This window comes from Nyctereutes procyonoides, unplaced genomic scaffold (genome assembly GCF_905146905.1).
Source record: "Nyctereutes procyonoides isolate TBG_1078 unplaced genomic scaffold, NYPRO_anot_genome, whole genome shotgun sequence".
In the NCBI taxonomy this organism is placed as follows: Eukaryota; Metazoa; Chordata; class Mammalia; order Carnivora; family Canidae; genus Nyctereutes; species Nyctereutes procyonoides.
In genome coordinates this window covers 2,918,019-2,945,256 of record NW_026575026.1, presented here as the reverse complement: position 1 = coordinate 2,945,256, position 27,238 = coordinate 2,918,019, and the positions used below count along the sequence as shown (strand labels likewise).

The window sequence follows — 27,238 nt, the reverse complement described above, 5'->3', positions numbered from 1 at the left end:
TAATTTATAACTTCTTTCTCTAACAGTAAAAAGCCCAGCTCTCATTACTCACAGTGCTAGATTACACATAAAGCAGTTACTGAATTGCTAACTCACACCCCTGTGAGAAATAGACTTACTACCAGGAGTACGGTATTTGCTGACAGTTCTTTTTGGGTTTCACCTTACAATATCCTGCCGAAATAATGTTTTCCAAAGTGGCTTAATTCTTAATTCCCATCCCCTTCTGTGTGGTTCCAGGTCGTGCTCTTCATTTGTAATACAATTAGCTTCATTTGTTACTGTTTGGATTGTATCTCCTCTTCCCCTCAGTGGCGGTTGGTTTTAATTTTTGTATTTTGGGAGGTAGGTATGATGCGGGGTCAAAGCTGTATCCAAAGAGATACTCCCAGAGGTGTCTACCCCTCCTTGCCCCCTCACCTCCCACATTCCATGCCCCCTTCTTTCCTCCCCTTTCCCACCAACCCCCTATAGTTAAACAGTCTATATTTTCTGCTTTATCTTTCCTGTGTTTCTTTTTCACAAAGGAGCAGGTCTGTTTGTGGGGTTATTTTTTTTTTATTGTATTATCTTTTACATGGTGACAGCACACCATATAAATCCTTGCACTTTACCTTTTCGAAGGAATGATTTAGAATTCCTAGTGATCTTCCCCCATCCGTGTTTTTACAGCTGCATAGTATTCAGTTGTGAGAAGGGTAGCATCATTTAACCGCTCTCCTATGTGTGGGTATTTAGGCCCTTTCTATTATTTTGCAATTACAATCAATGCTCCAATGAATAAACTTTCATACATGTAATTTTGTATTATTAAAAGTATATTTTCGGAGTAGATTCCTAAAAATGGAACTTCTTAGTTTAAGTACCGATGTGCTCGTGGCTTTCGGTTGCTCTGTCTGCCTATGGAAATATCTTCTAGTGGGTTAACGTGTATCCTTGATCGCTACATAATTACTGAATCGCAGTTTTTCACTTGTGTAACTTGTTCAGATTTAACTTTTTTTGTTCTACTTAGCACATAAAAGAGTGTATTAAGATTGTACCGAGATTAGGAATTAGTCTTGCGTAATTTACCCCTTTTCAGGGCTCCACAAATATCATTGCAAAGTGTCACCAGCTCCTAATGAAGGTAGTAATCACGCAGTACACTTACAGCCCTTTCATCCCAGGTGCAGTCTACAAGTTCACGATCGCCAGTGGAGAGTGGGCAGTTCAAGAACTAGCACTGACGTAATGACTAAGCGTTTATATGATGCTCTCATTTGCCCAGAACATTTGATTTTTCAAAACTCTTTCAAGTCTTTTCATTGTATGTCAATTGTACCAATGTAGAATGCTCTGGGGGAAATATCACATAAACCATGACATTTATCTAGTACAAAGTCCCTTCCCTGTATTATGTCATTTGAGCCCCTGACCAACCCTGTGAAGTAAGCAGCACATATGGTCAACATCCCCATTGTCCAGACGAGGATGCTGAGACTCAGAGAAGTGAAGTGTCTCGAGACCAGACATCTACCTACTACGTAGTGAGGCTGGAAATGAATTTGAGACTTGCCACTAGTTTCACAGCTAGCTTGCGAACAGCAATGAAAAAATATCCAAGGGTAGGATGTAGTCACAAAGAAGTGAGGTGCTCTGTAAATTTTGGAATTCAAAGTCTCTTGGACCTGTGATTTATGGTCAGGGTTAATACCCGGCTACCTGTAAGCTGTACTGTTTAAGTCTTGAATGATGGTAAAAGGAAATACAGTCTGTTCACATGCCGGCCCCTCTCCCACCCTGTGTGCTGCTGTGATAGAATGAGCACTGGCTTTGGAGCCAAACTTGCACCTTGGTTTTGCCACTTATTGGGGGTGGGGCCTTGGTGAAGTGTTGAACCTGTTTTCTTGCCTTAACATGAGTATTGTTTTTACTGGGCATTGGAGGGATTAAAAGTAAGTTCACCAGAAAGACCCTCCCTAGTGCCCCTCACCAAAATGTTATTCTTAGATGCTCAGTCCGTTTCCTTCAGAGCATTTGTCACAATTTAGAGTTATATATACTTTTGTGTTTATTTCACATCTGTCTCTCCTACTAGAATAGAAGTTTCAGGACAGCAAGGACTCTGCTTGTTTTTGCTACTGTTTGCATCCCTTATGCTTACCCCGATGCCATTAGTCACTGAAAAACTCCTTCTGAAGGGAATCCCACCGCGTCCTTGTATTTGTTTTTATTTCAGCCACACAGAATGGCCTGCAGCTGCCCTGCCCTTTCACATCTCTCTACCCTTCCATATGCTATTTTCTTAGCCTGACATACTTGCCCCTCACTCCTTTGTTTTTCTGGAAAATTCTTACTCATCCCTCAAAACCTAGCTCAGCTCTTCCATGAGGGCTCCCAAGATTCCTCTTCTCCCTTAAAGAATGAGAGGCTCCATTGCCTCCATGCTTCCATAATAGACCTGAACTCCCCAGTCATAATTGGTGTATTCAACTAATGTTCTTAGGAACCAGTTGCTCCCCGGGCGCAGGCTAGAGCTGGGCACACAGCAGGGAATGGGGGCTGTCATGCTAATGGGAGAGGTGGGCCACGACAAAGTAAACAAACAAATTAGTAATAATGTCTCCAATAGTGGTAAACGAGAGGATGATCAGTTTTGAGAAGCTGACCTTTGACTTGAGATCTGAAAAGTGAGGAGTTAGGGATGGGAAGGATGAGGGATGAGCATCGCATTGTCATTGTCCCTCCATCTACCCTGGCACTCCTTGTTTCCACCCCAGCCTGCCAGCCGCCACCCCCCACTCGGCTGGCCTCTGAGCTATGTGAGTCTTTCTGTCCCCACCGCTCAGCACGGGTCCCACACGTCACACACTGGTGGCACAGCGTGTAAGAATTGCTGAGTGCCTGGCTCCGCGGTACTGAGTCAGTGCATCTGCTGTGTGGCCAGGGCTCAGAGCCAACTCTCAGCTTATTACCCACTCTCCCACTTAGTATCTGGCGACGGGGGAGGTTATTCAGTCTTTTGGTGACTCAGTTTCCTGATCTTTAACATGGAAATAGTAATACAACTCATAAAGTGTGAGAGGATTAAATGAGACAATCTACATAAAATTCTTAGCCCAGTGCCTACCACACGGTTGGTCGATAGATGTTGGAAAAAAATGCTCTAGAGTAAGTGTTGATGAGGTGTTTGCTGAGTAAGTGAAGGAGCTAAGGAATAATAACATTTAATTCTTCCTGTAACATATATAGAACTATGTCAAGGGATCCCTGGGTGGCGCAGCGGTTTGGCGCCTGCCTTTGACCCAGGGCGTGATCCTGGAGACCCGGGATCGAATCCCACATCGGGCTCCCGGTGCATGGAGCCTGCTTCTCCCTCTGCCTGTGTCTATGCCTCTCTCTCTCTCTGTGTGACTATCATAAAAAAAAAAAAAGAACTATGTCAAAACAAGAACTGAATACCCTGCTTGATCGTCAGTTGTCTTATTTACTGCTTATTTTAATTTGGACAAGAAACGGGGGGAGGGAAATACTAAACACCAGTGTTTTTAGCAGTTAGAATTAATAGCTATTGACTCTTCATTTGCTTATAAAGCAGTCTCTGAAAAATCCTCAGATCATTTGTTTTTATCTTTTTCTGGCTAGTACAGGGCTTTCATCTTCTAGCCCCAAACCTAAATAAAAGTACACAATCTACCAAAGTGGGGCCATCCTGCAACTTGTGCTTCATCATCTTTTGAAATCACAGTTGGAGCATACTGTAGTGAAAGAACTTTCTTGTATGGAGATCCTCGGGATACCATAACTAGTAAGAGTTGACGATGCTAGAGATAACAGTTTTCTTAGGGCAAGGACACCAATGGGATTAACCTGGGATATTGCTTCTACACACAAAATATCACTCAGGCTGTTCAGCAGACCTTTGGCAGATCCTCCTCCATCCCGCTCCACTTCCTTGGAAACTAAATCATGAGGTAGCATGTGCAAAGATGAGAGCATATGAACAAATTCATGGCAGGGGGAGCTTCGAGGAAGAAATTTTGTTATCTTTCTTAGCATTTTCACTGGAAAACACTGGCATAACAATTGCTCTTGTGAACCTTAAGTATCTGGCCACTTGGAAATGCCTTGATACTTGAATGCATGGACATGAGTTTTCTAGTTAAAATGAATGATTAAAAAATAAATAAATAAATAAATAAATAAATAAATAAATAAATAATTACTGAGGGGATTAGCAAAGAGATTTTGCCAAGTTCTTGTCTGTGAGCTCTAAGAGTTAACATTTATTTACATGAGTAATTCATTCTGCTCTTAACACTCGTCAATTGGAAAATATCATCCGCCTTGAATGTCACAGAAATCAAGGCATCCTATCTTAGAATGAGGAAATAATTAGCAAACAATTTCTTTCCTTTTTAATATGTGTGGCATTGTTTTCAGGGTTTTCGCTTACACACCAATGCACCATAGACTTCTTCTGGCTAGGGGTATTGAAATCTGCTTTTCCGCTCCACAAATGTCGAGGTGGGCCTGTCTGTCAAGTCAGAACTCCGTAGCAAAGAGCCACCTTCACTGATTGGTCCCCCTGACAGGTGATGGGTAATGGAGCGGTGCTAAGTAGTGCACATCGCAGATTATGGGATAAGAGTCTGCACTGTGGTAGCGGGACGATGCTAACCAGTCAAGAAGACTAGGGACACTGAGAGTCTGCAGACGACAGGCTTCATTTTATATGTTAATAGAGGGAAGACTTCTGCTAATGGTGAGGAAATTCGCCATAACAAATGCATTCCCTTTGCCGCGCTCTAGCATGGCACCAATTAAGTTCAACTGTATGTATAATGTACTCTTAATTCCTAACAGTGCCAAGAAGGACTAACGTGAAAAATATTACATAGTCTTACATTTCACAGATCACGAACAGATGGGAAAAATTATGCCAATCAGTAAAGAAATTCACATGCAGTATATAACACACCTCAGAGTGGTGCTTACATGGATTTTTTTTTTCCTTTTAAAAGTATCCAAGTTATCTTGGGTGAAGTTTAGCTTCTGCTTGGGGTTTTCTCTAACATTATATATGTAACCCATTTTAATTTATTCCTTCTGCAGATACGAATGTTTGAAAGTACAGGTAACCTTGTAATGAGTCGAACTGATAAGAGGTTGTGTTCCAATGAAAGGGGAATTATGGAATGATTATTCACTCTGTGAAAGGGTTTGTCATAGAGCAAGCCTTCCTGAAGCATTTCAAATTTAATTTCATTTCCCAAACACTGGTTTACACACAACATTTCAGGAACAAATTTAGTGAGGAAATGAGAGGAATAGTCGTAATGAGCTAGAGGTCCCTTACACTGCTAACATTTATGCTTGCTTCCTCCCTTTCTGTCCCTCCTTGCAGCACTGATCGCCATCGGCCGGTACAGCATGACGATAGAGACTGTGGATGTCGGATGGTGTAAGGAAATTACAGACCAAGGAGCCACCCTGATTGCACAGAGCAGCAAATCTCTTAGATATCTGGGGCTCATGAGATGCGATAAAGTAAGAGTTACCTTTCAAGTTTGTTTTCTATACATCGGGTAGGTAACAGCTCTGTCACATTCTCTCTCTCCCTCCCTGTATGTACAAACGTGTACTTGCACATGCATGTACTATTACAGCTACGCATTGCAAGATCCCTGGGTCTCTAAACGAATCTGAGAGTATTTTTGCATTTCCCTGTTTAAAAATGAATTTTGTGCCTATGCAGAAAGGAAGAGCAGTTGCGCACACAAGTCAAATTGGATGTTGGCCTTCTCTCCCTAAGTCCGTGGACCAAAATTAAAAAGGTTTGCATGGCACACAGCAATGTGCAGTCAAATAACAGTCAAATTCTTTTCTGGGCTCCAAGTTTCCTGCAGGAGTAAGGTGGAAAGAACAGTGCCAAATTGGTTTTTCGCAATTTGAAGTGTGTGATTTCAGTGTTCAACGTCTATGGATTCTTGCCATGTGGGGGCAAGAAAGGGCCAGTGAGGGGATATTATGTGGGAGTCTGTGCCTTTCGACACTTAAAATGCCACTTTTAGCACATGATGAGAAATGGTCTCAGGGGTCCCACTGAAGGTGTGTGGAGCTGGCCAGAGAAGTGCGTGTCAGAGTTTGGGAAATTGTGCCGCATTTAATATGGGACCCTTTGAAGACAGGGAAGAAAAATGATAAAAATCTGTATTGATCCCCAGGCCCTACAGAGGTGCTCTCCCCCTTGTTACTCCCATGTTTCCCCTCCAAGTCTAACAAGTGGTTCTCTGCGCTGCGGAGGGGAGAAGGGGCAGGGGGGGGGAGCGGAAAGACCAGGCACTGGCCAGAGTCCACTCATCCAAGATACTACCCCAGGTCTTCAGAGTCTGGGTCCAGTGCTTGTGGCCCACCCTGGGTAAGGTCTCCAGGCCCAGGGACTGTTCTCTTGGAAAAATTCCACCTTGGATATTTGCTCAGAACTTGCATCTTAAAATAGTTTACACATGTGTGCTACTTCTGCAAATGGTGATTAGGGACAAATCTAGCAAAAGAGAGGGAAACTAAATATATATGTCTTTCAAAGGGCAGGCATTTTCTAAATGTAGCATATTTGGGGCACATTGGAGAATGGCCCAAATCCTTTGTGTGCTATGTCATTTTTGTTAATTGACCTAGTTCTTTTCTCCAAATGCTTTAAAATCCCAACTTACACTAGGCCTTTGCCAGTTAGTTATGTTTAGAGAGAATTTACTATATATTCTCAGCCCAGCCTAAAAAGCTGACTGACTTTGTTACTAAGCAACAGCACTGAGACCCAGGGGTTGCAAGTCTCCCTCAGATTTCACTACTAAACTAACCTGATGCTGCTACTAACCCTGTTGCTTAAAAATGACTTCTTTTAGGAGCACCTAGCTGGCTCAGTCACTGGAGCATGGGACTCTTGATCTTGGGGTCATGAGTTCAAGCCCCGTGTTGGGTGTAGAGATTAGTTAAAAATAAAATATTTTTTTAAGACTTCTTTTTTAAAACAAGTTAAAGACTCTACAGTAGACAGAATATTCTAGAAACGCTAATCGATGACAACAGCTTTGCTCAGTGTCTGCCTGAAGAAGCTGCTACCTGAGTACTGCCTTAACTAAGGACACCAAAATGTATGCATTCAAAATGTACCTGCATATCCACACGCATTCTTGGAAATTACCATATTTCTAGTCCATACTCTTTAGATTTGTTGAGGTCAGCTCCACCTTCAGAGATGAATTGTGGAAGTTTATGTTCCAGAAGATTATTCCAGACATTTGCTGACCAGCATTTTGCTTATTTTAAGTTAAGGAATGGATCCTTTTCTACCCAAATGCAAATTACTCCAAAATGCAATGGGGAGGCCGTGCTGATTAGCGGTATCCTTGAGAGAGTGTTAGTCCTTTCCTCGGGCGGCCTCGGACTCCTTCCTCCAACCAGTGAGCTGCCCTGAGAGCTAGCTGCTGGCTCTCGCACCACCTTGTGCTGCCATGTGGCCCAGCCTAGGGGATGCTGGGCCCAGCCTTACTGCCTGGCGTCCTTACACTTATGGCAACTCAGAGCCAGACACAAGAGGTTCTGTGAGGATGGAAGAAGTTTCCAAACCACCCACAAAATGCAAGGAAAGCCCTGCACATAATAGCCTGTTTGTTGATTTAAGTGGGATAGAAATCTAGAGTATGTAGCTACTCAGCTTTCAAAATTTGTGTTGGGCAATCTTCTCCAGATTTTAAATTCTTATTAAGACTCATAGAAAGACTTGGGTAGCAAAGAGGTTAATAGTTGAGGGCATGAACTCAGTGGCCAGAGTTCAGGTTCATATCTGGGCTCTGCTCTTCATAGTATCGTGTTGGGGAGTTATTTACTCAGTACTTCTGTTTCCTCATTTGTAAAATGAGGGTAATAATAATACCAAGCTCTTGGAATAATCATGTTTGTTGTATATAAAATACTCAGTGCTGCTGCTGATTCTTATCATCAATGTCATATTAACCTGTGTTTTGACATTTGAAATTTCCGAATGAGAAAAAAGTTGTACCGCCTGCTATCTGATTTTGAAAAGAAATTGAAGAGAGGAAAAATAAACTAAGATTAGAGAAGACATTGCCCTTTAACTTTTGCCTCCGTTAAATCTAGAATTATTATTATTTTCTATACTAAGATGTCAATAATTATATTTTCTACACACCCCACAAAGGAAAACTAATACCTCCATGAGACACTCTGTATTTAGAATCTACTTGCAAACCTGGGCATAGGAATGAAGAAAGATTGGCAGTGGGGAAAAAAAAAAAAAAAAAGGGCTGGGTTTCCAGAAGATAAGACAATTCAAGTAGGCCGGGAAACAGAAAGTAATAATAATGGAGAAAACTAAAAATAGAAATAGAAGACCAGAGAAATCATGATTGGGATATGGCGATGAAGACCCCTTTGTCTATCTCCATGTGATCATCTGTGCCAACCAATAATTGAAGAACAAAACTAGTTTGGGTCTATCAGTCTTCTCTCTGTCCCTTAACCAAATTTGCTAATAACCATTGATAACTCATCAAGTTGAGTTCTTCCACTCTCTGCATGCCAACTGGAGCCAGAGGAGAAGCAAGAGACTTTGATGGTCTACACAATGAACCCCCTTGCCAGGAGCTTTATCGTAGGGATCCCTGCTCTGGGAAGAGATGGAGCTTGTGATGTCTGTGTATCCCAGGGCTTGAGTTCTGTGACCCTGTGGTTCTATGAAATATTGAAGGCCAGTAATCTTTTCTTTCACACTCAGCCACTCATATTGAATTTGGAAGCCATATTATACCAAACTTGAGCCTTTTTCCTCACTTGGGCTTTTAAGGAAATTGAAAGAATAGCAAAATGCATTGTATTTGTTGTAGGAAAAGGTGTTTTCCTCCTCTCCCTCTTCTTTCTCTCTCTCATCCAGTAAACAAAGAACAGATGAGAAACGTTAAATGTATTCTTTGCAATGAAAGCAACGTATGCTCAGATTGTCAGACAACCTCTAAGCTAAGCTACACGAATTTGTTTGACTGCAGCCTCGGTGACTCTTAAGGAGGAGTCCTCGGGCCTTCCCCAAACGCAGCGTTCCCTGAGCACTTGTAAAATTAGGAAGTGCACTCAGAAGCCCGTGTTTGAGTAGCTGTTCCGATTGCTGGATGGATAAGCATGTTAGAGGCATTACTTTGAGTTTTAAAGCCGACGCCACTTAATCTCCTAAACTTTAGTGCATTGTAAGAACCAAGAGAAGAAAACGCTGTGTGAGACGGCTTTGATGAATTGGGGTGAACTTATATTCTTAAAGACTGTTCAAAGGCTTACTTGACCTTGGGAATTAGAGTTGACCCGAAATCACCTATCAACTTAACACGCATTTATTTGGTGATTTAGTTAAAACTGCTTCTATAATCAATGGGACTCTAATAAGAGCGATATGTTTACTCTGCCTTCCACGATTGTAGACAGTGGCTTTGGTCGCAAAAATTATTTTCACAACCCAAAATAGAACATGCTGTCCAATTCCAGATTCCATATAGATGTTTCTTCTAGTAATATGATTTTTTCCCTCATTTCATACAAGGCAGTTTGGATGGAGAACAAAACTGAAAAGGACAAAAAAAAAAGTCATGAGAAAGCTGTAGGGCAAATGGAAATGCAGTATTCAAGGTTAATGAAAAATGTTTGGGGTAGCAGGGTTGATGAGAAGGGAGGGAGCCCAGTGGCATGGCCCTGGCTGAGAAACCAGACCTCGCCAGAGGCAGCCTGGCTGGTTTGGAAAACCTGGGTGATAAAATGTCGTGGTGGGAACCTCTGCAGTGTGTGTTAATACAGAAGTTTGGAGACAGAGGGCCTGAATTATGAGCAGCGAATAACATCATAAATGTAGCAATTCTCAAATGCCAAACCCTTGTGAAAAGCAGTTGGATGGAGAAATGCTGGAGCTTTTAAAAGCTCCCTTTCACTCTTTCTCTCTCTCTCTCTCTTTCTCTTTTTTTAACTTCATGCAGAACTAATTTTATACACTGTTCATTTGATTTGAAAATGCCAGCGTCTGGGCTATCATTAAAGAGCGTTATTGAGGGAGCCACTCTTGGCAAAGCATTTTGCTTTAAAATGCTTATTTGTTCTTATGTCCCCGCAGAGTTAGAGACAGGAAGGGGGGAAAGTGCGCCTCGGTTTACCTAACGCCGCTCCTCTGCCTCTGCCTGGAGCAGGTCGCTTCTGTTGGGAGGCTCCTTCTCCTTGGCCTCTAGAGGCGCCCGGAGGGTCGTGGGGGCCATATTACTTAAGGAATAGACATAAATAGATTTTGAAAGGTCCACCCCAATGTCCTATGACCAAAGCCTCTTGGAATTTCTTTGATTTCTAGTTGACATAAATTAGAATTACACAGGCGTGAAGAGTCCGCCCAGAAAAGATCAGAGAGGCTGCTGGGGGAGGAGAAGCCTCTGTGTGATCCTATTGATTATCCAGCTGCCTTCGGGCCAGGGGCCTCTGTGAGGCTGACTATTATTGATCCACACCCTGGAAATAATCGAATTAATTCATTTCTCATCAAACTGCCATTGCCAAGACCTTTCTCCTCACCTGCTCCAATTCCTGAAGTACTTAGTTGAGGAGTGAAATAGATGATTTCTTTCAATAAGGAATGATTTCTCCAGGTCATAAGAAATGTTTGTGTTCACACAGAGTCCCTCATTTAAATGGTAGAGAGATTTAATGAAATCAATGAGAAGCCAACACAGAAAGCAAGTAATAGAAACCAGTCATCTCTTTCAAGCCAGAAATCTACTTTACAACCTTAAAATATCAGAGGCCAACTTTCGTGTGCCCGATTTAATGTAAAAATATTCAGGAAAAATTGACCACTGCATTTTTCAGGAAGTAATTATGGCAGGAGAAAGCCTCAACTACCTAAATATTTCTGTGAAGAAAATGGAGTTTTTATCAGCTTGTTTAGGAATCAGGAGCAGGAAAGCCCTATGGGGAAAATAATATAGGACTCTGTAACTAATATACGGAACTAACTGGAAAAATCAGTTTAAAGGAAAAATAATTTGTGGGGCGCTCTGTCCAGGACTGTTTTGGTAGCAATTCAGCCATGAAACAAAGTGTGTACCTGCGGGGACTCCCCTCCCCCCTGCCATGTGCGCACAGCTGTTTCCAGATTGCCCATAGCCAAAATTGAAAATTGAAAATTTATGCCTTATCAAAGAAAATAAAGTGAAAAACAGAAAACAAAATGTTCTCTGAGACTAAGGCCAGGAGTGGCGTTGACTGGATGGGATGGTGCAGGCCCAGGCCGGGGCGACAGCCTGCAGTCTGGGCCCCGAGCAAGAGGGAGGCTGGGACGCTGTCAGGGACGCGCCGCAGCCCGCAGGCCCCAACCCCAGTCCTGCACTGGAAGCATCAGCATCTTGCACCTTTTGCTGATGAAACAGTTTCTCCGGGTGATTTTCACGTAGGAACGCTTCAAAACACATCTTTACAACCCTCTCCTGACTATTCTCGGTAATGGAAACAGAAAAACACACCAGCTGAAACCCTGAGGCGACCTCACGACCTCACGGTAGCCGGGAGCTCCCGTCTCCTCCGCCTCCAGGCCTGGTCACCCAAAAGGCCTTCCCTGTATTTAAGGATTGGCCAAGAAACACAGCCTGGAGCTTCGTGGCAGAGCTTAAATGGGTGAGCACCGGTGTCGCACTGCTGGGTGCTCCACTGCTGGGGGACCTCGGGCAGCTTGAGCTCCAGGAGCCTCAGTTTCACCCTCTGAAAAATCGGGATATATCTCCTCTGTAGGGCGATTAAATGAGATATAGTGCAATAGAGCACTTGACCCCACGTCATGCACACGGTAAGCCGTCCATGAAGATCAACCACCACCACTGCTATTACTTGTCCGTATATGTGTATCCGTTCCAGAATCTTGCACGTGGTATTTAACCACGACATGACCTACGCGGTTCATAAGGTTGTAGCCATGAATAGAAATTCATACGCTAACATCTTACTAAGAAAAACTAGGCCCTGGGACTTAGCAATCCTCAGAAACAAATAGAATCTATCTTTTTCTTTCTTTTTTTTTTCATGTTTTTAAGACCCATTAAATCACAGTTACACTTGAAAGAAGAAGAAATTCAGAGACCAGTAGGTCACGGGCCTTTCTCCTGAGCAGGGTAAGGACTTGGCAAGTTAGATGGCCACGCAGCGTCCGGGCTGGGACGTGTCTCCCACGCTGTCTCCCAGAACCCCGTAAGGCGGTGTGTTGTAAGGAGGGGCTTACACTTTGTTCACTTCTGCTGTGAGGCTGATGGATGTTGATTTTTTTTCTTTTTTAGAAAGGAGGAAGGCGAGGGTCTGCTGTTCCCCAAATGCTGTAGGTGAATAGAATGTTGTGTTGGGGTTTGCCTGACGGCACCCGGGAGCATCATGGCTTTGCAGTAAATAATCTCCTTGGAACTCTGATGTGGCTTAAGTTAATTATATGAAAGAATTAGGCTGCGGGATCATATTATTTTTCTAATTTAGAAATAGAAAAGGTAACAGCCATTTCCTAACAGGGCTCAGATTAGATCCCAGGACTCCTAGGCACCTGTCTTCACAAAGTGGAAATAAGGACAGCTGGCGGTGGCTCAGGAGACCGAGGGACCAACGGCCCTCGGGGAGGAGCCCGCTCAGCCTGCATGTGAGGCCCAGGCATTCAGCGGCAAGTGTGCAGGGAACATTTGGTTTGGCAAGCAGTTTTTCAAAGAGAAACCTAAACTCCCTCCCCTGTCCCAATTTTTTTTTTTAAGATTTATTTATTTAATCATGAGAGAGAGAGGCAGAGACACAGGCAGAGGGAGAAGCAGGCTCCATGCAGGGAGCCCGACGTGGGACTCGATCCCAGATCCTGGGATCAGGCTCTGAGCTGAAGGCAGATGCTCAACCGCTGAGCCACCCAGGCATCCCTCCGTGTCCCAATTTTTATCATGTATTTTATCCGCTGAATTCACGAAATATCTGTTGAGTCACTTACTGTGTTCCAGTCACCATGATAGGTGACAGGTCTGAAAAAAAAACAGGAAAACGAGACCGCCCCTGCCCGCGTGGAGCCCACGGGCTCTTGGGGGAGACAGACCATCAAGCCAGCAGCTCCACAGCAGTGAGACTACAAATTAATTTTCAGAACTGGCACCCCAAAGTATATTTCTTCTGCATAAAGAACCTTGCTTTGATCCCACATCTTTCAGCCGGGGGCCTCTGCCGTTCTGTTTCCTCTCCCCAACCCCCCCTTCTCCCCCCCCCCCCCGCCCCACTGATTCTGCTCCCTCCAGCATCGCGGGTGACTCCCTTGTCACCACATCCAGGGGCCACTTCTCTGTCCGCACTTTGCTCCATCCCCTAGCAGCCGCATTGCCCTGGTAACCGTGCCCTCCTTCCCAAGAATGCTTTTCTCTTGCCTTCGGTGTCCCCGCGCTCCTGGCTTTTCTCTCTCCATCTCCGGCACTGCTTCCCTCTTCTGTAAAGTGGAAATAAAAAAACAACACCTCTCCCATAAACCACGGAGAGGATTAAATGAGTCCGCGTGTGCAAAGTTCCTTACAAGCAGCAAGCAGTAAACCCCAGCTCTTATCTGCTGTGTTAGTGCATTCTCACCTTCCTCCTCCTCGTCACTCTCCTCCTTGTCCACATGTGGGATCCATGGATTTCTCCCTCTGGGATTTTCCTCCCATCCATGGCCTGACCCCGCCACAGTGGCTGGCACATAATCATCCCTACGCAAATTATATATCGCATGATGCGCGGATGGAGCAGGTTTCTCATCTGTCTTCTGTGTAGCTGCAGGGTTCGAGGAGGTTCCTCAGGGTCTCTGGGAATGGCAGGCTGGCCACGAGGGCCGGGCGTCTGGTCCTTACACCAAACTTCAGGGCAGCCCCACCTCTACTGCTTTATTTATTTAGTTGACCTATTTGGCTTGTTTATGTGTTTATTCTTTTGGTTTGCAGAAGTATTATACGCCTAAAAGCAAGTTCAAAAAACATGAGATCCCACCTCCTGCTAATAATTTTGCAGATTATAAGAAGTATCTGGACAGAGGGAAAGAAATGACTGTGAAAGACGACACCTTGGATTTATAGAGTTTCCTGTAGCTGGGGAATTCTGAGTGTAGCCCAGAGCCCCTGGGGTTCAGGACGGTCAACAGATAAAATTCAGGCATCTGCTGGATGATCGGACTCAGAATTCTTCAGAGCCTAAATAACCCTGAAATGCTCTGATTTATGTAGAGTCTCTGGTCTGTAAACCAAAAATCTCACTTGTTTTCAGGTGTTCTAATCTACAGATTTACAGATCACTTTTACGCAGAATAAATTTTTTGCTGGTAATAAATTTGTTTTAGGAAGCAGGTCAAATCCATAAATTCTACGGGACAGAAGCTGCCGTTTTAGAGAGAGATTTTTTTTCACTAGGCATCCACTGGTGATTGCCGCTGCCCAAGGCTTTACGTAAGAAAATAAAAACTGAAAAAAAAAAATAGAAAAAAACTGAAATCAAAAAAGCCATTAAGCATAAAAGACATTTTTAGTTCTAAGAGGTTTCTTTTTTTTTTTCTCAATTGTGTTTTTCAGCTTAACTTTGAGAGTTTAATTTAGAAACACCCAGATGTGTTCTATAAATACATTGCACTTACCGCTCGATTAGTGACTACATTAATTATCTTATTAGGACCCAGTGTGTCTCAAATAGTCAGTCTTTTGCTAAACCATTTAGAGCAGTTCAGATGACTCCCCAAGGGGCTCTCTCCATCTTGATGCCCCAGACTGGTCTGCTTTGGTTCCCATCTGCACCACACATGCAAATCTGTACCCCCCAAAATGTATAGATCTGTGCAGTAGGTCAGTTCCACGGCCAGCAGACCGAGGCCTCGGAATGGGCTCTGCAAGTCTACATGTAGAGCTCACACTTGACATGAAGCATCCTTCTTGGTGGAAGATTGCTTGGTGAAACGGGGAATGAAAATGTCACTAATTTCTTTGACAGTCTGGTGGTTGGGCTCCTGTCGCACTAATCTCTAATTAGAGGCTTCAGGTTGGTGAGCCCCGAGTCTCACTTAACACTGCAGGCGTTTCTGTGATCCTCATCCTCCCAGGTTCTTTGCTGCTTTCTCACTGTGCTAATTCAAGTGAATAGAAAGCAATGCTAGTGTTAACAGGCAGCCCACATTTCATGAAAAAGAGACAGCATGAAGCCAGGCCTGTTGTGATATTGACAGAGCATAGCACTTCCAATCATTGCAGATTCTGGAATGGAATGACTGCATTTGACAAAGTTGACTGAATTTATGAGCCTGCCTCTGTCAGGTTCATTGCATTCTCAGTATCTGTCTTTTTCTATGCTTTGGGACTTTTAGATGAGTTTTTTGCCACCCAAGAGTAATATTTTTTACCTCTCTCTCTAAAAAAAAAAAAAAAAAAAAAAAAATCCTTAAAGGCCTCGGGCTAGCGGTACAAGGTTCACGCATGAAGCGTAGTGCATTGTGGGTGGCCTGTAATCAGCTGACTCCCATATTCAGCAGGTGGCCTCCAGTCTCCAAGATGATGATCAGTGTTTCCTCTTAAGATTATATTAAACATTTCCCAGTCACGTGGGCCCTGTCCTTCTACCTTGTGGATGGTACCATGAGGAAGCACTACATACCTCCACGTGACAGCCGGGTTTAGGGAAATCATCCCTTGCTTTAGCTATCGGGGAGGCCAGGAGGTGGCCTCCTTGGCTGTGCCCAACTAGAGTCCCAATACCAATGCTGAAGAAGAAGAAACCAGTCTGTTTCTACCACATTCAAAAAAATGTGCCTTTTGTTTCACGTAGCGACAAGTATTTGTAAAAAGATGGGCTAATCGGCTGTCGGAGCCACGGTTTCCTTTTCTCGAGGAGCCCTGACTCAGTTTAATGTGGAGGGCGACACGGGAGGTGAACACGTGACTTGCCACCTTTAAATCATCTCAGTTTAGAACCTGCCTTCAGATTCCCCGAGAGCAGAAGTCACCTGTGCCCTCTGTGAGCGCTTCAGATGAAAGCTTTAGACCAGTAGGACTGAGCCCGCACTACGCTGGGGGCAGGAGGAGGCCTGGTGCCCGGGCCCCACGCCCCCGGGGTTCAGATACAGTCAGTCTGGGGTATGACCTGAGCATCGGGACCCTTGAAAGATCCCCAGGTGACCGTGGTGAGCAGTTGGGCCGAGAGCCACCGCATTCTTGTTTGTGTTCCTGGTGGTAGCCACGGCGTAGCTCATGCCCCGTCAGTAAGCGCGTGGGGAGCATCCGGGAGGTTGTACCGTTCGCGCTTCGTGGAAAAGGACATGGGTTTGACTCAGGCAGAGGGAAAGGACACACTGCGGCGGCCTGCAGAGCAGAGGCAAGGAGCAGGTGCTTTGGGTCCCGGCGAGAACGGTTTGCACAGCACTCCGCAGTCACAGTCAGGGGAAGGCCCTGCCCCCATCCTGGGCCCTGCCCCCCATCCTGGGCCCTGCCGCTGAACAGGACCGGGAGGTGAGGGGGTGACAGTCGATCCCACAGTCCCCGTCGGCGTCCTGGACCTCCCGGCTCGGGCCCAGGGAACCCTCGGCAGGACGCGCCTGCCACCCACACGGGGACGTGAGGAGCCCTGCTGCCGAGGGAAGGAAGTAGAACCCGGAGCGAGCCTGGCGCGGGGTGTCGCTGGGCCGGGTCCTAGGAAGATCAACGTGCTTCCTTCTTTTCTTAGCGTCCTATTTAAAATATTTTCAACTGCACTTAGATGACTCATCTCATCTACATGCAAATTCGGTGTCTTACTGGAATTCACTTTACCCTTATTCTGTCCATTGAACACGTGCCCACCTCGGGGCCGCCAGCCTGGCCTGGAGAGCTGGGGGGCCTCCTCTGAATGTGCTTTGTGCCCAGCGACCTCTGCTGCACCTCGTGAGTGCGGACCCGCGGAGAACCAGTGCGGGCCCCCTGGAGAAGGCCGCGAGAAGCGGATTCCGGGGGCCTGCGGCCCGGCCCACGAGCTGGGGCCCTGGGCAGCGGGAAGGCTGGGAACCGGGGGGGCTGCTGGGGCGGGGGCCGGAGCCCTGCATCAGGACGGGGGAGCCACGGGGGCCGTGGGCAGCACCTCCGCGGGCCTGCTGTGGGCTCCCTGCTGCCCCCGCACAAGGGGCTCCGTCCCCCCACCCTGGAACGCGGCCACACGACATGAGAGCTACCGCGGCCACATGCGTCCTTTGCTCCGTGGGCTGCAGACACTGCGGCCACGGCTCCGGGAGGCAGATCAGGGTCTATGCAGGCAGGCGGCAGGTTGGCTTTCTTCCCTGAGTCTGACGTGTGCACCTGACACGTAGGTACACGGACAGTGCCCCCTTGTCCTACGGGAGCTCGAGTCAATGTGTCTTTTTTAAGATTTTTTTATTTAATTATTCAGAGAGGCACAGAGAGACGCAGAGGCACAGGCGAGGGAGAAGCGGGCTCCCTGCGGGGGCTGATGCAGAACCGATCCCTGAGCCGCTGAGCCCCCCAGACACCCCGGGAAGTCCGATTCAATGTGACATGTTCTGGAAGCCTTTCCCAGACCCCTGGGAAGGCCGGGTGCCCTTCCCCAGCAGCTGGCACCGCCAGGCCCAGAGCGCAGGTGCACAGCCGTCCCCGCCGTGCCCCCCACCCCTGCGGCCACAGCTGTCCCTATCCTGTCCCCCACCCCTGCGGCCACAGCCATCCCCGACGTGCCCCCCGCCACAGCCACAGCCACATGTCTCCCTGCGCCGGGATGGGGAGGGCCGGCTGGGAGGCCAAGGGGCGCCGATGACCGTCCTCCGCTGGGGGTGCCCGGGGTTCCCGGCTTCGCGGCCTGGCCGCCACTTGCACAGTGTGACCCGCATGGCCTCCCGGATGGCGGGAATGGGGACATGGTTCCGTCTCTCCTTTGTTGGTCGTTAGGAGGAAGGCCTAGCCACGTGTCGGGCGCGCTGCCACCGCGGTCCCGGGGCCTCCGCTCTCCAGCCACAGGTGCCCCCCGCTGCGCCCAGGCGCCCCCCCAGGCGGCAGGCGGTGGGTGGCCTGCAGGTGGCAGGAGGCCGCATGGCTTTGAGCCGGACACCTGGCCACGGCTCCCTCTCTGCCCCAGGTCAGTGCAACATGACAAGGGATCTGAGACGTCACAAAAGCTCAAGTGCCCTGAGCGGGGGCTGGGGCTGCAGGCAGAAGCCTTAGATCTCCGCCAAGCGGCGGTGTCAGCGACTGGCCTCCTGTGCGCACGGACACCCCAGCGAGGGCACATCTGGAAAGAGGCACAGCTGGGAAGGGGGGAGCAGCACAGGGTCGCCTTGGGCAGGATCTTCAGAGGATGACAGGACTTGGGCGCCGCCGAAACGTCAAGACTCTAGAGGCTGTTCCCGCCGGGCCTGGAACAGTCTGGAAACATGGTGGGCTTACCTGCACAGCTTCCGAGGCGCTGCTGATTGCCGCTCCCGTGTCCCCTTAGTACCTGTTCACTGCCCAACCACGACAGTAACTCAGCCAGCAAATATTTTCCGAGTCCCTCCCAGGTGCCAGGCCTTCTGCAGGTGCTGGGGACTTGGCAGTGGACAAAACCAGCAAACACTCCTGTCTCCTGAGCTCGGGACTAACAGGGCGAGAACGCACCAGGCAGCGTGCCCAGACCTGGACACCAACAGGTGACTCGGGGGTGCCCGGGTCGCTCAGCGATTGAGCGCCTTTCTTCAGCCCAGGGTGCGGATCCCGGGGTCCTGGGATCGAGGCCCACATCGGGGTCCCTGCATGGGGCCTGCTGCTCTCTCTGCCTGTGTCTCTGCCTCTCAGTTTCTCATGAATAAAAAAAATAAAATCTTTAAAAAAAAAAAAAAGAAATGACCCAAAGACTCTTTGCTGTCAAGGAACTGACAGTCCAGAGATGACGCGATGCACGTTCTTGGCGCTGGCATTTTTAGTAGTGGTCACTTTTTGCAGGGCAGCTTTCTCCATTTAGAAAAAAAAGTGATTTGGAAAGAAGTGATTTTAAGCGGTTTATCATATTCATAAATGTGATTTTAATATATGCAGGTGTCCAGTATTTCTGCCCCTCACAAGAAACATGTCCTGTTTTAAAACATAAGTCAAAGAAGAAATAAGAATCACGTAATCTACGTGGTTTCTTCAGCAAATTCTATCAGAAATAGTCTCTCTAGAATGGTAGGTATCATTGGGGAGATGCTTCAGGCCTGGGCTTACACTTAGCTGGAACTTTCCAGAGAAAGTATTGATGAAGAGGTGAAGCCGCAGTGTGATGATCTAGATAAATTAGTGCGGTGGGTCTCGGAGGCTCTGAAGGTTCTCTCCTCACCCTTCCATAGTCGCAGCAGCCATAGAATGAAGCTATGGTGTGATTTACCTTAATTAGCACAGCAATTTACCTCACATTTTGAAAAAGTGCTAATAGATGTTAACTCAAAATAGATTAAAATACCAGACAAATTGCTACTACCTTGAAAAGAGTTATAATAATTTTTAAAATGTAAATTATGGTTGTGCAGTCTTTGGAGAGAACTATAAAATCCAATCTTTCTTATATTTAAAAAAAAAAAACCTGTGGTACACACTTTTTTCCCCTTTAATCACGGTAATTTCTTCAAATGACACCACTGCATATTTCTTTAGGAAGATAGGCTGCGTTTTTCAAATCTCCTGTGTAATACAGGCGTTGCCATTGATAGTTTTCGGAAGGAGGAAAAGAAATTGAATACAAAAAACCAGGGATCGTGGGGAAATTTTTAAAGATTCATCTATGTTCCTTTTTTATATTACACACATTTTGTGAGTTGGAACAGAGAATGGTTCTTTTCATTCTAGCAAGTGGAGTTGTGCATGACAAAATGTCTGCAGAAATGTGTATGTAGGCGTAACGATTTAAAATGATTTGGACCCTCCTGGTGTCTTACACCAAACTCTTTCTCTAAGGCACCAAAGTGCTTATGGATTCTATACAAAGAGGTGAGCATAATTTGTATTTCTGAGGAGTAAATGAAAATAACTTCAGTATAAAATTTGTCACACTGTATCGCCAGGAGACACTATAAGTAAAAGATAGAACCTTCCCTAGTGGGAACACATGTATTTCCCCTGAATAGCTTCTACCCGACAAAGCCCTAAAATGGGATATTTGCATTTCCCCCTCTGCTTTGTTTTCTAGAGTTTACAGAGCACAGTTAGCACAAAGATTGCTCAGAAGGTGTATTATACCCACAGAGGATTGCTAGTTCCGATTTTCATACAGCCACGTGAAGCCAAGTCACCGTCTCCCCCTGCCCATAACCTGAGAAGGCCAGAGAGCTAATATACTCTGTATTCTCAGCTACAGGTAGACCTGACTTAATGCAACAGAAATAGGTAAATTGAATTTTGGTCAATCAAGGCATATATAAAATACGTTGGGAGAGCTGAGAAAATAAATTAACCCGCCCATGGAAGACTTCACGAGGTGAGCAGGTTATCCCCTCCTTGATGTACTTCATAAATTTATCTTCATATATCGAGTTTGCTTACAGTGAATTGTATCCCTCTTCCTACAAAACAGGTATCACATAGAGATATTTCCTATTTTTAAAAATTGGGCCCCCCAAACAAATTGCCTGTCAGCCGTGACTATAGGACTTCATAAAGGCTCACGTGTAGATCAGAAAAGACGCAGCACAGAAGGCAGTCCCCCATCCTTACGGTGGGTTTAAATGTTTTCTCTCCTCCATTCTTTTGTCATCTGTTTTCAGGTAGTTAGTTCTTCCTTGAATACTAAGTGGCTTGGACCACACTTTCTTCCCTTTGCGATGCGGTGTAGATTTTTCTGGGCTTCCTCTCTGACCAAATGACTTCAGTTCTTTCTTAATGAGACTGGCATCCTTATGGGTTTGTTGACGGCAGGAGGGGGGAAGGTAACCTAACAGCAGAATGGGGGATATCGGGTAAAGAAAAGGGAGGATTTTCTGAAAGTAGATATTTAAAACCTGGACCGTTTTATTAAGGAAAGTTCTAGAATCTCCCCCAGAGAACGATTAAGATATAATCAACTCTGCTTATGTATGAAGTATGTTTTAAAGGTCACTTCTTGCCCTGTGATTCTTTTATTTTGAACTTTACAACTATTGTTATCAGGGCTCATTTCTGAACTATCTCAGAGATTGAACAATATTGAACATCACTATGGAGAGCGGGTCACCCTAACACATGGTTAATTAATTCACGCACTCAATAACCATTTATTGAGTGCCTGCTGTAATAGAGCTACCATTCCGGGACCGTGTTATGTCCGTCACAGTGTTAAGCATATCATTACACTTAATCCTTATATCAATCCTATGACTTACGTATTTTTATCCCGTGCATACAGTTGAGGAAATGAAATCTTTAAAAAATAAAGTGAAACTAGGGTTCAAGCCTGTTTCTGGTCGATTCTGAAGTCCATGGTATGAACCACAATGGTCGTGTTTCTTTTCTGTGTTTCGCACAGCTTGACAGCCTTAAAGGTCAAAGGCGGCAGGTCCCTGGTCCCCAGAGGCTTTTGTTCAGGTGGGAGGGACAGACGAGTAAAGAGAGGATTGCAACATGAGAGAGCCTCAGTATAAGAAAACCCATGCAGGGTGCCAGCCACAGGTGCATAGGGAAGGGGGGACCTAACCCAGCCTCTCTGGGAGATAGGCTCGGGTGGGAAGACCTACCCAAGGAGGACTTCCTGAGCCAAAGAGGAGCTGCTCAGGAGTCATTGGTCTTTGTGACTAGTATGTTAGTGTATGGCTTTGCTTTGCATTGAGTTCCTGTTTTTTATTTGTTATTTGGTATCTATCATTCATTCACTAATTGCTAGGCCTAACTTACGGATACAAAAATGATTTTGGCTTTGGGAGCCAGACATGGAATGAAGCAATTATAAACTAACTTTCTAGGTGCTATGAAGACCAAGGGAGCAATGTTGAAGGAATAAATGACCTGAAAAAAATTAAATAAAATAAATGACCTGGAAGCCTTACCTAGATTGGGGGGGGAGGGGGAGCAGGGATAAGGCAGTGATCAAAGTTTCCCGGAGAAATGACATGGAAGCTAAGAACTCAAGAGTGACTAGGAAGTAGGCATAAAGAAAGGGTTTTTAGGAGAAAGTGGATTAAGAAGTATTCCGGGTAAAGAGAATAGCATGTGCAAAGACCCTGAGGCCAGAAGAAACTTGGACAACTTGATAAACTGAAATGAAGTCAGGTGACTGGAGTATCAAAAAACATGCTAGAGCGACTGGCAGGGCTAGTTGGTGTGTGACCTTCTAAGTATATTGTTGTAAGCTGCCTCAACTCAAGACTTAGAGCATACATTTAAATTAAAAAATAAACAAAAATGCTGCTTAAAAATCATCTTAAGGCCATCAATTCATATTCTCAACTCTAATTTGTTTATCAGTTTTTCCTTTTTATTTAAAATTATCTTCTTGTTTTTGAAAACAGCGTTATACATCATATCTGTATCACAAAAACTGATTACCTACGTGGTTTGGTTGAAATTGGAATGAAGGTTGATTTAAATATAAGCAAGTCTTGAATAGAGAGGTGTGCCGACGGATTACCATCAATGCAATGCTGGAATATCAATTCTCAATTTTTATAAAGAGATTATATATAGCATAGTTTTCCAAATCACCCAGAGAACATCATGTCGTTTCAGAAAAGTGCAGATGATGGAATGTCATGGTCATCATCCTTCTTTAACAGGCTTTCAAAGCAAACAGCAAGGGTTTGATGTTGTTTTAGGTTTTTCCTGGCAGCCCTGATCCTTCTCAATAATGGACAGACATGGAGAGGGAGCACGGAACTGTGTATCATAAGCACCTCCTTTCAGATCAGCTTACTCAGTATAAATGAAATATTGATGTATCTGAAAATGCCCAAGTGTTCAATAAAGATTTTAAATAAAGCTACCTAAAAGTTGTGGTTCTTAGGTTAATCATTTATTTATCTAAAGGATGAAGGAAGCTGTCTGCTTCTGTGATATGAACTGCAATCAGCTTAAAAATAATTGACAAATTAATCCCTTCACAGCACAGCAATTGTAAAGGTGTTAGTTTTAATTAGGCCTGTCTGATTGCCTTGTCTAATCAAGAATCAAGGTGGTATCTTTGATGGTTAAGGTCTATCGGGGCCATCCCTGACCTGCCAGCCACGTATGTTTTAATTATTGATTCCTCACATTTCAGCCCTTTTCACAAAGGGACTTGGAGTTTGCAATACCTTAACATTTAAAGGGAAGAAAAATAAACATTTTCCCCAGCACTCCTAGCTGGAATCCCGTGGATCTTCTCTCTCAATCCAGAGTTTTGTCCTTAAAAAAGCTGTCGGGTTGACGATGAAGGCAGAGGCACCTAAGAATGGTGCCTTACTGCCGCCTCCCCTCCCGCACCCCGGCTCTCCCACGGGCACCGTGAAGGTCTCCATGAGTCCCTATCGCTCACGCTTCTAGAAAACACGTTCGGTTCCTTGATAGCATATGTCTTTTTTAAGCATCCCTCCAGGTGAGTGCAGTGCCGAGGCATCGGGAGGGCAGACAGCAAGGACACGTGTCACGTCGTGTCATGCATGCTGCCTGGCGCTGCCGCGAAGGAAGGGGCGAGGGCTCCTCCCCGGAGTCCACGGGCAGCTGCCGGGTTCGGTGGGCCTGTGCATGACTGCGGCTCTTCTGTGCTTGCAGGTCAACGAAGTGACGGTGGAGCAGCTGGTGCAGCAGTACCCCCACATCACCTTCAGCACCGTGCTGCAGGACTGCAAGAGGACCTTGGAGAGGGCCTATCAGATGGGCTGGACCCCCAACATGTCTGCAGCCTCCTCCTAACACTCCTGCTCCGGGGGGGTGGGAGATCTGGGGGGCCGAGCCCTTGGAAAGATTTTCCCTGTTCCACGTCTACGGGTGTACCCCAGTGTATATGTGTGTCTTGTTCGCATACCGCATAGCATAAGCGCAATTGCTGTTTGTTCCCAGGTGAGCTGGGGTGGGGTGGTTTTTTGGGTTTTTTTGTTTTTTCCTTAAAAATTAAAGATTTTTGAAAGCCACAGACCCTTTGGTTTTTAAACTCAAAGGCTTGTTTCTCTAAAGAAAAAAAATTTTTTTTTTAGTTACTGTAAAACCAAAAACCGTGGGCCCTAGTATGTTGATCTTCTAATTGCCGCCTCTTGAAGATGCCCCGAAATAAAGGCATCCATCGGCCTTCTCTTCCGATGGAATAGAATTGTGCACTGCTCCTGATGGTGACCAAGCCAGAAGGGATGTTGCACCAATTAGAAACCAGGAAACCAGGCCTTTGCAACATTTCAGGGGCCTACACACGTATAGGTCCTCACACACACACACCCTAACATGCCAGTACCTGTGCCGCGTGAGCACAAACGCCAGAGCACTTTCTTTCTAGATCGTTCTCTGACGGAGGGGCCTTCCTCCAGGCCACTGAGGAAGCTCAGCACCCAACCCGGGATACGCATAGGTGGCTAACTTGCTGTCTGCAAGTGAGGGAGGGACTCGAGAACATAAAGCCTTCTGAGAAGTTTTTATATAGAGGCAACAATCTGAGCTCCCCTGGCCAGCTCACACAAGTTAATTATCCATTATTCTGCAAATTTGTTCTGTAGAGTCCTGAATATTTTCGTTAAGGTTTATGTTAATGTTGTATTCGCTCTTGTTTCATGGATTGCAACTGGTCCGGATATATTTTAATGATATTTGGAGCTACCCTTAAGCGTTATCCACATTCAAAGCACCAGTGTAATACTAGTGTGCGGTTATTTAAAAAAAAATAAAATAAAACAATACCTACAGATCATTTAATTATTTTTGTTGATTTTGGTAATTATGAAAGTTTATTTCTAAGATTTGGAGGTAGTCACATGAATAGAAGATTAATGAGTGAGATATAAGTAGACAATCTTCCTATTGATTTATCTTTTTTTTTTTTTTTGCTTTGCTTTGGGCTTTAGAACAGGTTTTTTGGATATATGCATGTTAATTTTGAATAGTTCTTGTGCTACTACAGAGATCTATTGCTGGTTAATGTATGAGTTAAGAGGAAAAATTAGAAAATCTTTTCATTAAGATTTGTGTTTACACTTGTCGGAAATAAGCATTTCTTTGTTTCAAGATTGCCAGCTTTCAGTTAAGACAGTATCTATCAGTAAATGAATATATGTTTTGATTTCACACATCTTTACAATTAATTCATAGTAGGGACTCAGGCTCAAGTAAACTTCCCTGTGTCTCGATTTATAATCAAGACAGCAGGGGAGCCTTTTTAAGCTAAAGAGTGATTATCTTTCACAGTAGAGCTAGATATAAAACCCTACCCTGTGAGTTTGCTATTTATTCTTCCCCAATGTGGACATAACTGGGTTTTTTGTTTTTTTGTTTTTTTTGTTTTTTTTGGTCTTTAACAGATATACTAAGGTTTGAGTTTCACTTTCTGTAAGTCCCAATATGTCTAAAATGATACTAGCTGTAAGCAACAAAATATAGCTTTACATTCACAAATACCATTCACTTATTTATAGTGACTCCTTTTTTGTAAACACTGTTTCCTTTGATTATGTCAACATGTTTCTGATGTGGCATATGTTTTTTTGCTTTTAATCCCAATCAGTTAAGAAAATCTAGTTAGTAAGCACCAAGGGTATTTTTTTTCCATCACTAAATAGGTTACTAATTTAATTTGAAAGGAATAAAATTTGTGTAAGAAGAAAAGCTGTTTATTGTTAATAAAAAAGTTCTTGCACATCAAGTGGTATTGTTTTCATGTTCATTTCCCCACCACTGAAAAATATTTTAATTCACAATATTTTAACTGGTTTTTAATCCAAAACTAATTTATAAGACAGTATGTATAGTAATAGTAGCTTGAGTGAATAAACAAAAGTTTAATTTTTATATATGTCACACTATATTTTAAATAGTTAAAAAAGACAAAAGAAGGGAGAGCGGTTGATGATATGGATGGTGCCATTTCAGTTCAAAGTTGTGATAATCTTTAGAGTGTTACAGTTTGGTTGTCAAATGGTTCCAGAGGTGTATAATTGGTTTTTTTTTTTTTAATGTTGCATTGTTTGAATCTAAAATACAGCACTATAACATGCTTTAGCTTGGGGGGTGGGTTGGGGTGGGGAACTTGCACTTATTCTTTAAGATGTTGACTAATCCAGAAAGCCTGATGCAACATAACCTGGAAAACTGCTGTGGTATATTTGTAGAAATCTGTAGAAATACCATATCCAGCCTCAAAGCATTAATTTCAAAAAAAAAAAAAAAAAAAAACCAACCAGGAAAAAAAAAAAAGCATCACCTTGAGTGATCCTGTGATGGTTGTTGAATGTGTTCTCATTAGATGCTTTGAAATGAGGCTTAAAATGATTTCTGGGCAATATAGAATTTCTTGTTTTGCTTAGAGTGTCATAAATATATGTGAACACGTTTAATGCAGGGCTTTTTATCCTCTCCAAAATGTCAACAGTATTTTCAGAATAAAGACTATGAAATATATTGCTGTAGTGAAAAATTCTGGTCCTTTGTCTTTAATGTCTTTTTGAGTGGATAAAGGAAATTCACCCAGTTTGTAGTTTCTATATTTCCGTGAATCTTTTGACCTTGCAATGGGTTGCAATAAAAGAGAAACAAAACACTGTGTCTTCTGTGTTATTTTAAAGACAATAAATGGCCTCCCTGATGCTGGTTGGGTGTGATGCATGCAGTGGTTCCTGTCCTTGTGTGTTTTGCTGCTGACTTTATATAGGTTTGACTCAACCAGAATCATAAACGAGACTGGCTTTAGGAGATTCTGATTTGGCCAGTGATTACCAAGATGGATTAAAATCTAAGGGTTTAAACGAGTGGCTTGTTTAAAATCCCACTCCCTAAATACTCATTCATTTGCTTAGCCATTTATTCCATTTTTCAAAAGCAAACAAATTTATTACGTAAAAAGCATGTATCAGCACTGGTCATTTGAACAAAACTCATCCCCAGCCTCGAGTGTCTCACAGCCTCGCAAAGAGACATTCTTGAAAACTAGCCCTAGCAGTGGAGTATGATCGGTGTAATAATGGGCACAACTAGACGGAACACACGGACCACAGCAGCTTTGGGAAGGAAGAGCTTTTACCAAAGAGGTGCTTTTGATGAGAGTTGAAGGAGTCACAGGAATTTACCAGATTTAT

The 27,238-nt window shown here is 44.6% G+C and overlaps 1 protein-coding gene across 1 annotated transcript in view; it reads left to right on the top strand.

Annotated features, from left to right (window-relative positions):
- FBXL17 (F-box and leucine rich repeat protein 17) overlaps nt 1-26,701 on the top strand; it is a 487,709-nt gene extending 461,008 nt beyond the window's left edge. Inside the window, exons 8-9 of the mRNA XM_055315274.1 lie at nt 5,390-5,532; nt 23,739-26,701. Coding sequence (XP_055171249.1) covers nt 5,390-5,532; nt 23,739-23,879 — 284 coding nt within the window. The 3' untranslated portion in view covers nt 23,880-26,701. The remainder of the gene's footprint in view (nt 1-5,389; nt 5,533-23,738) is intronic.
- The last annotated feature ends 537 nt before the right edge of the window (nt 26,702-27,238 follow it).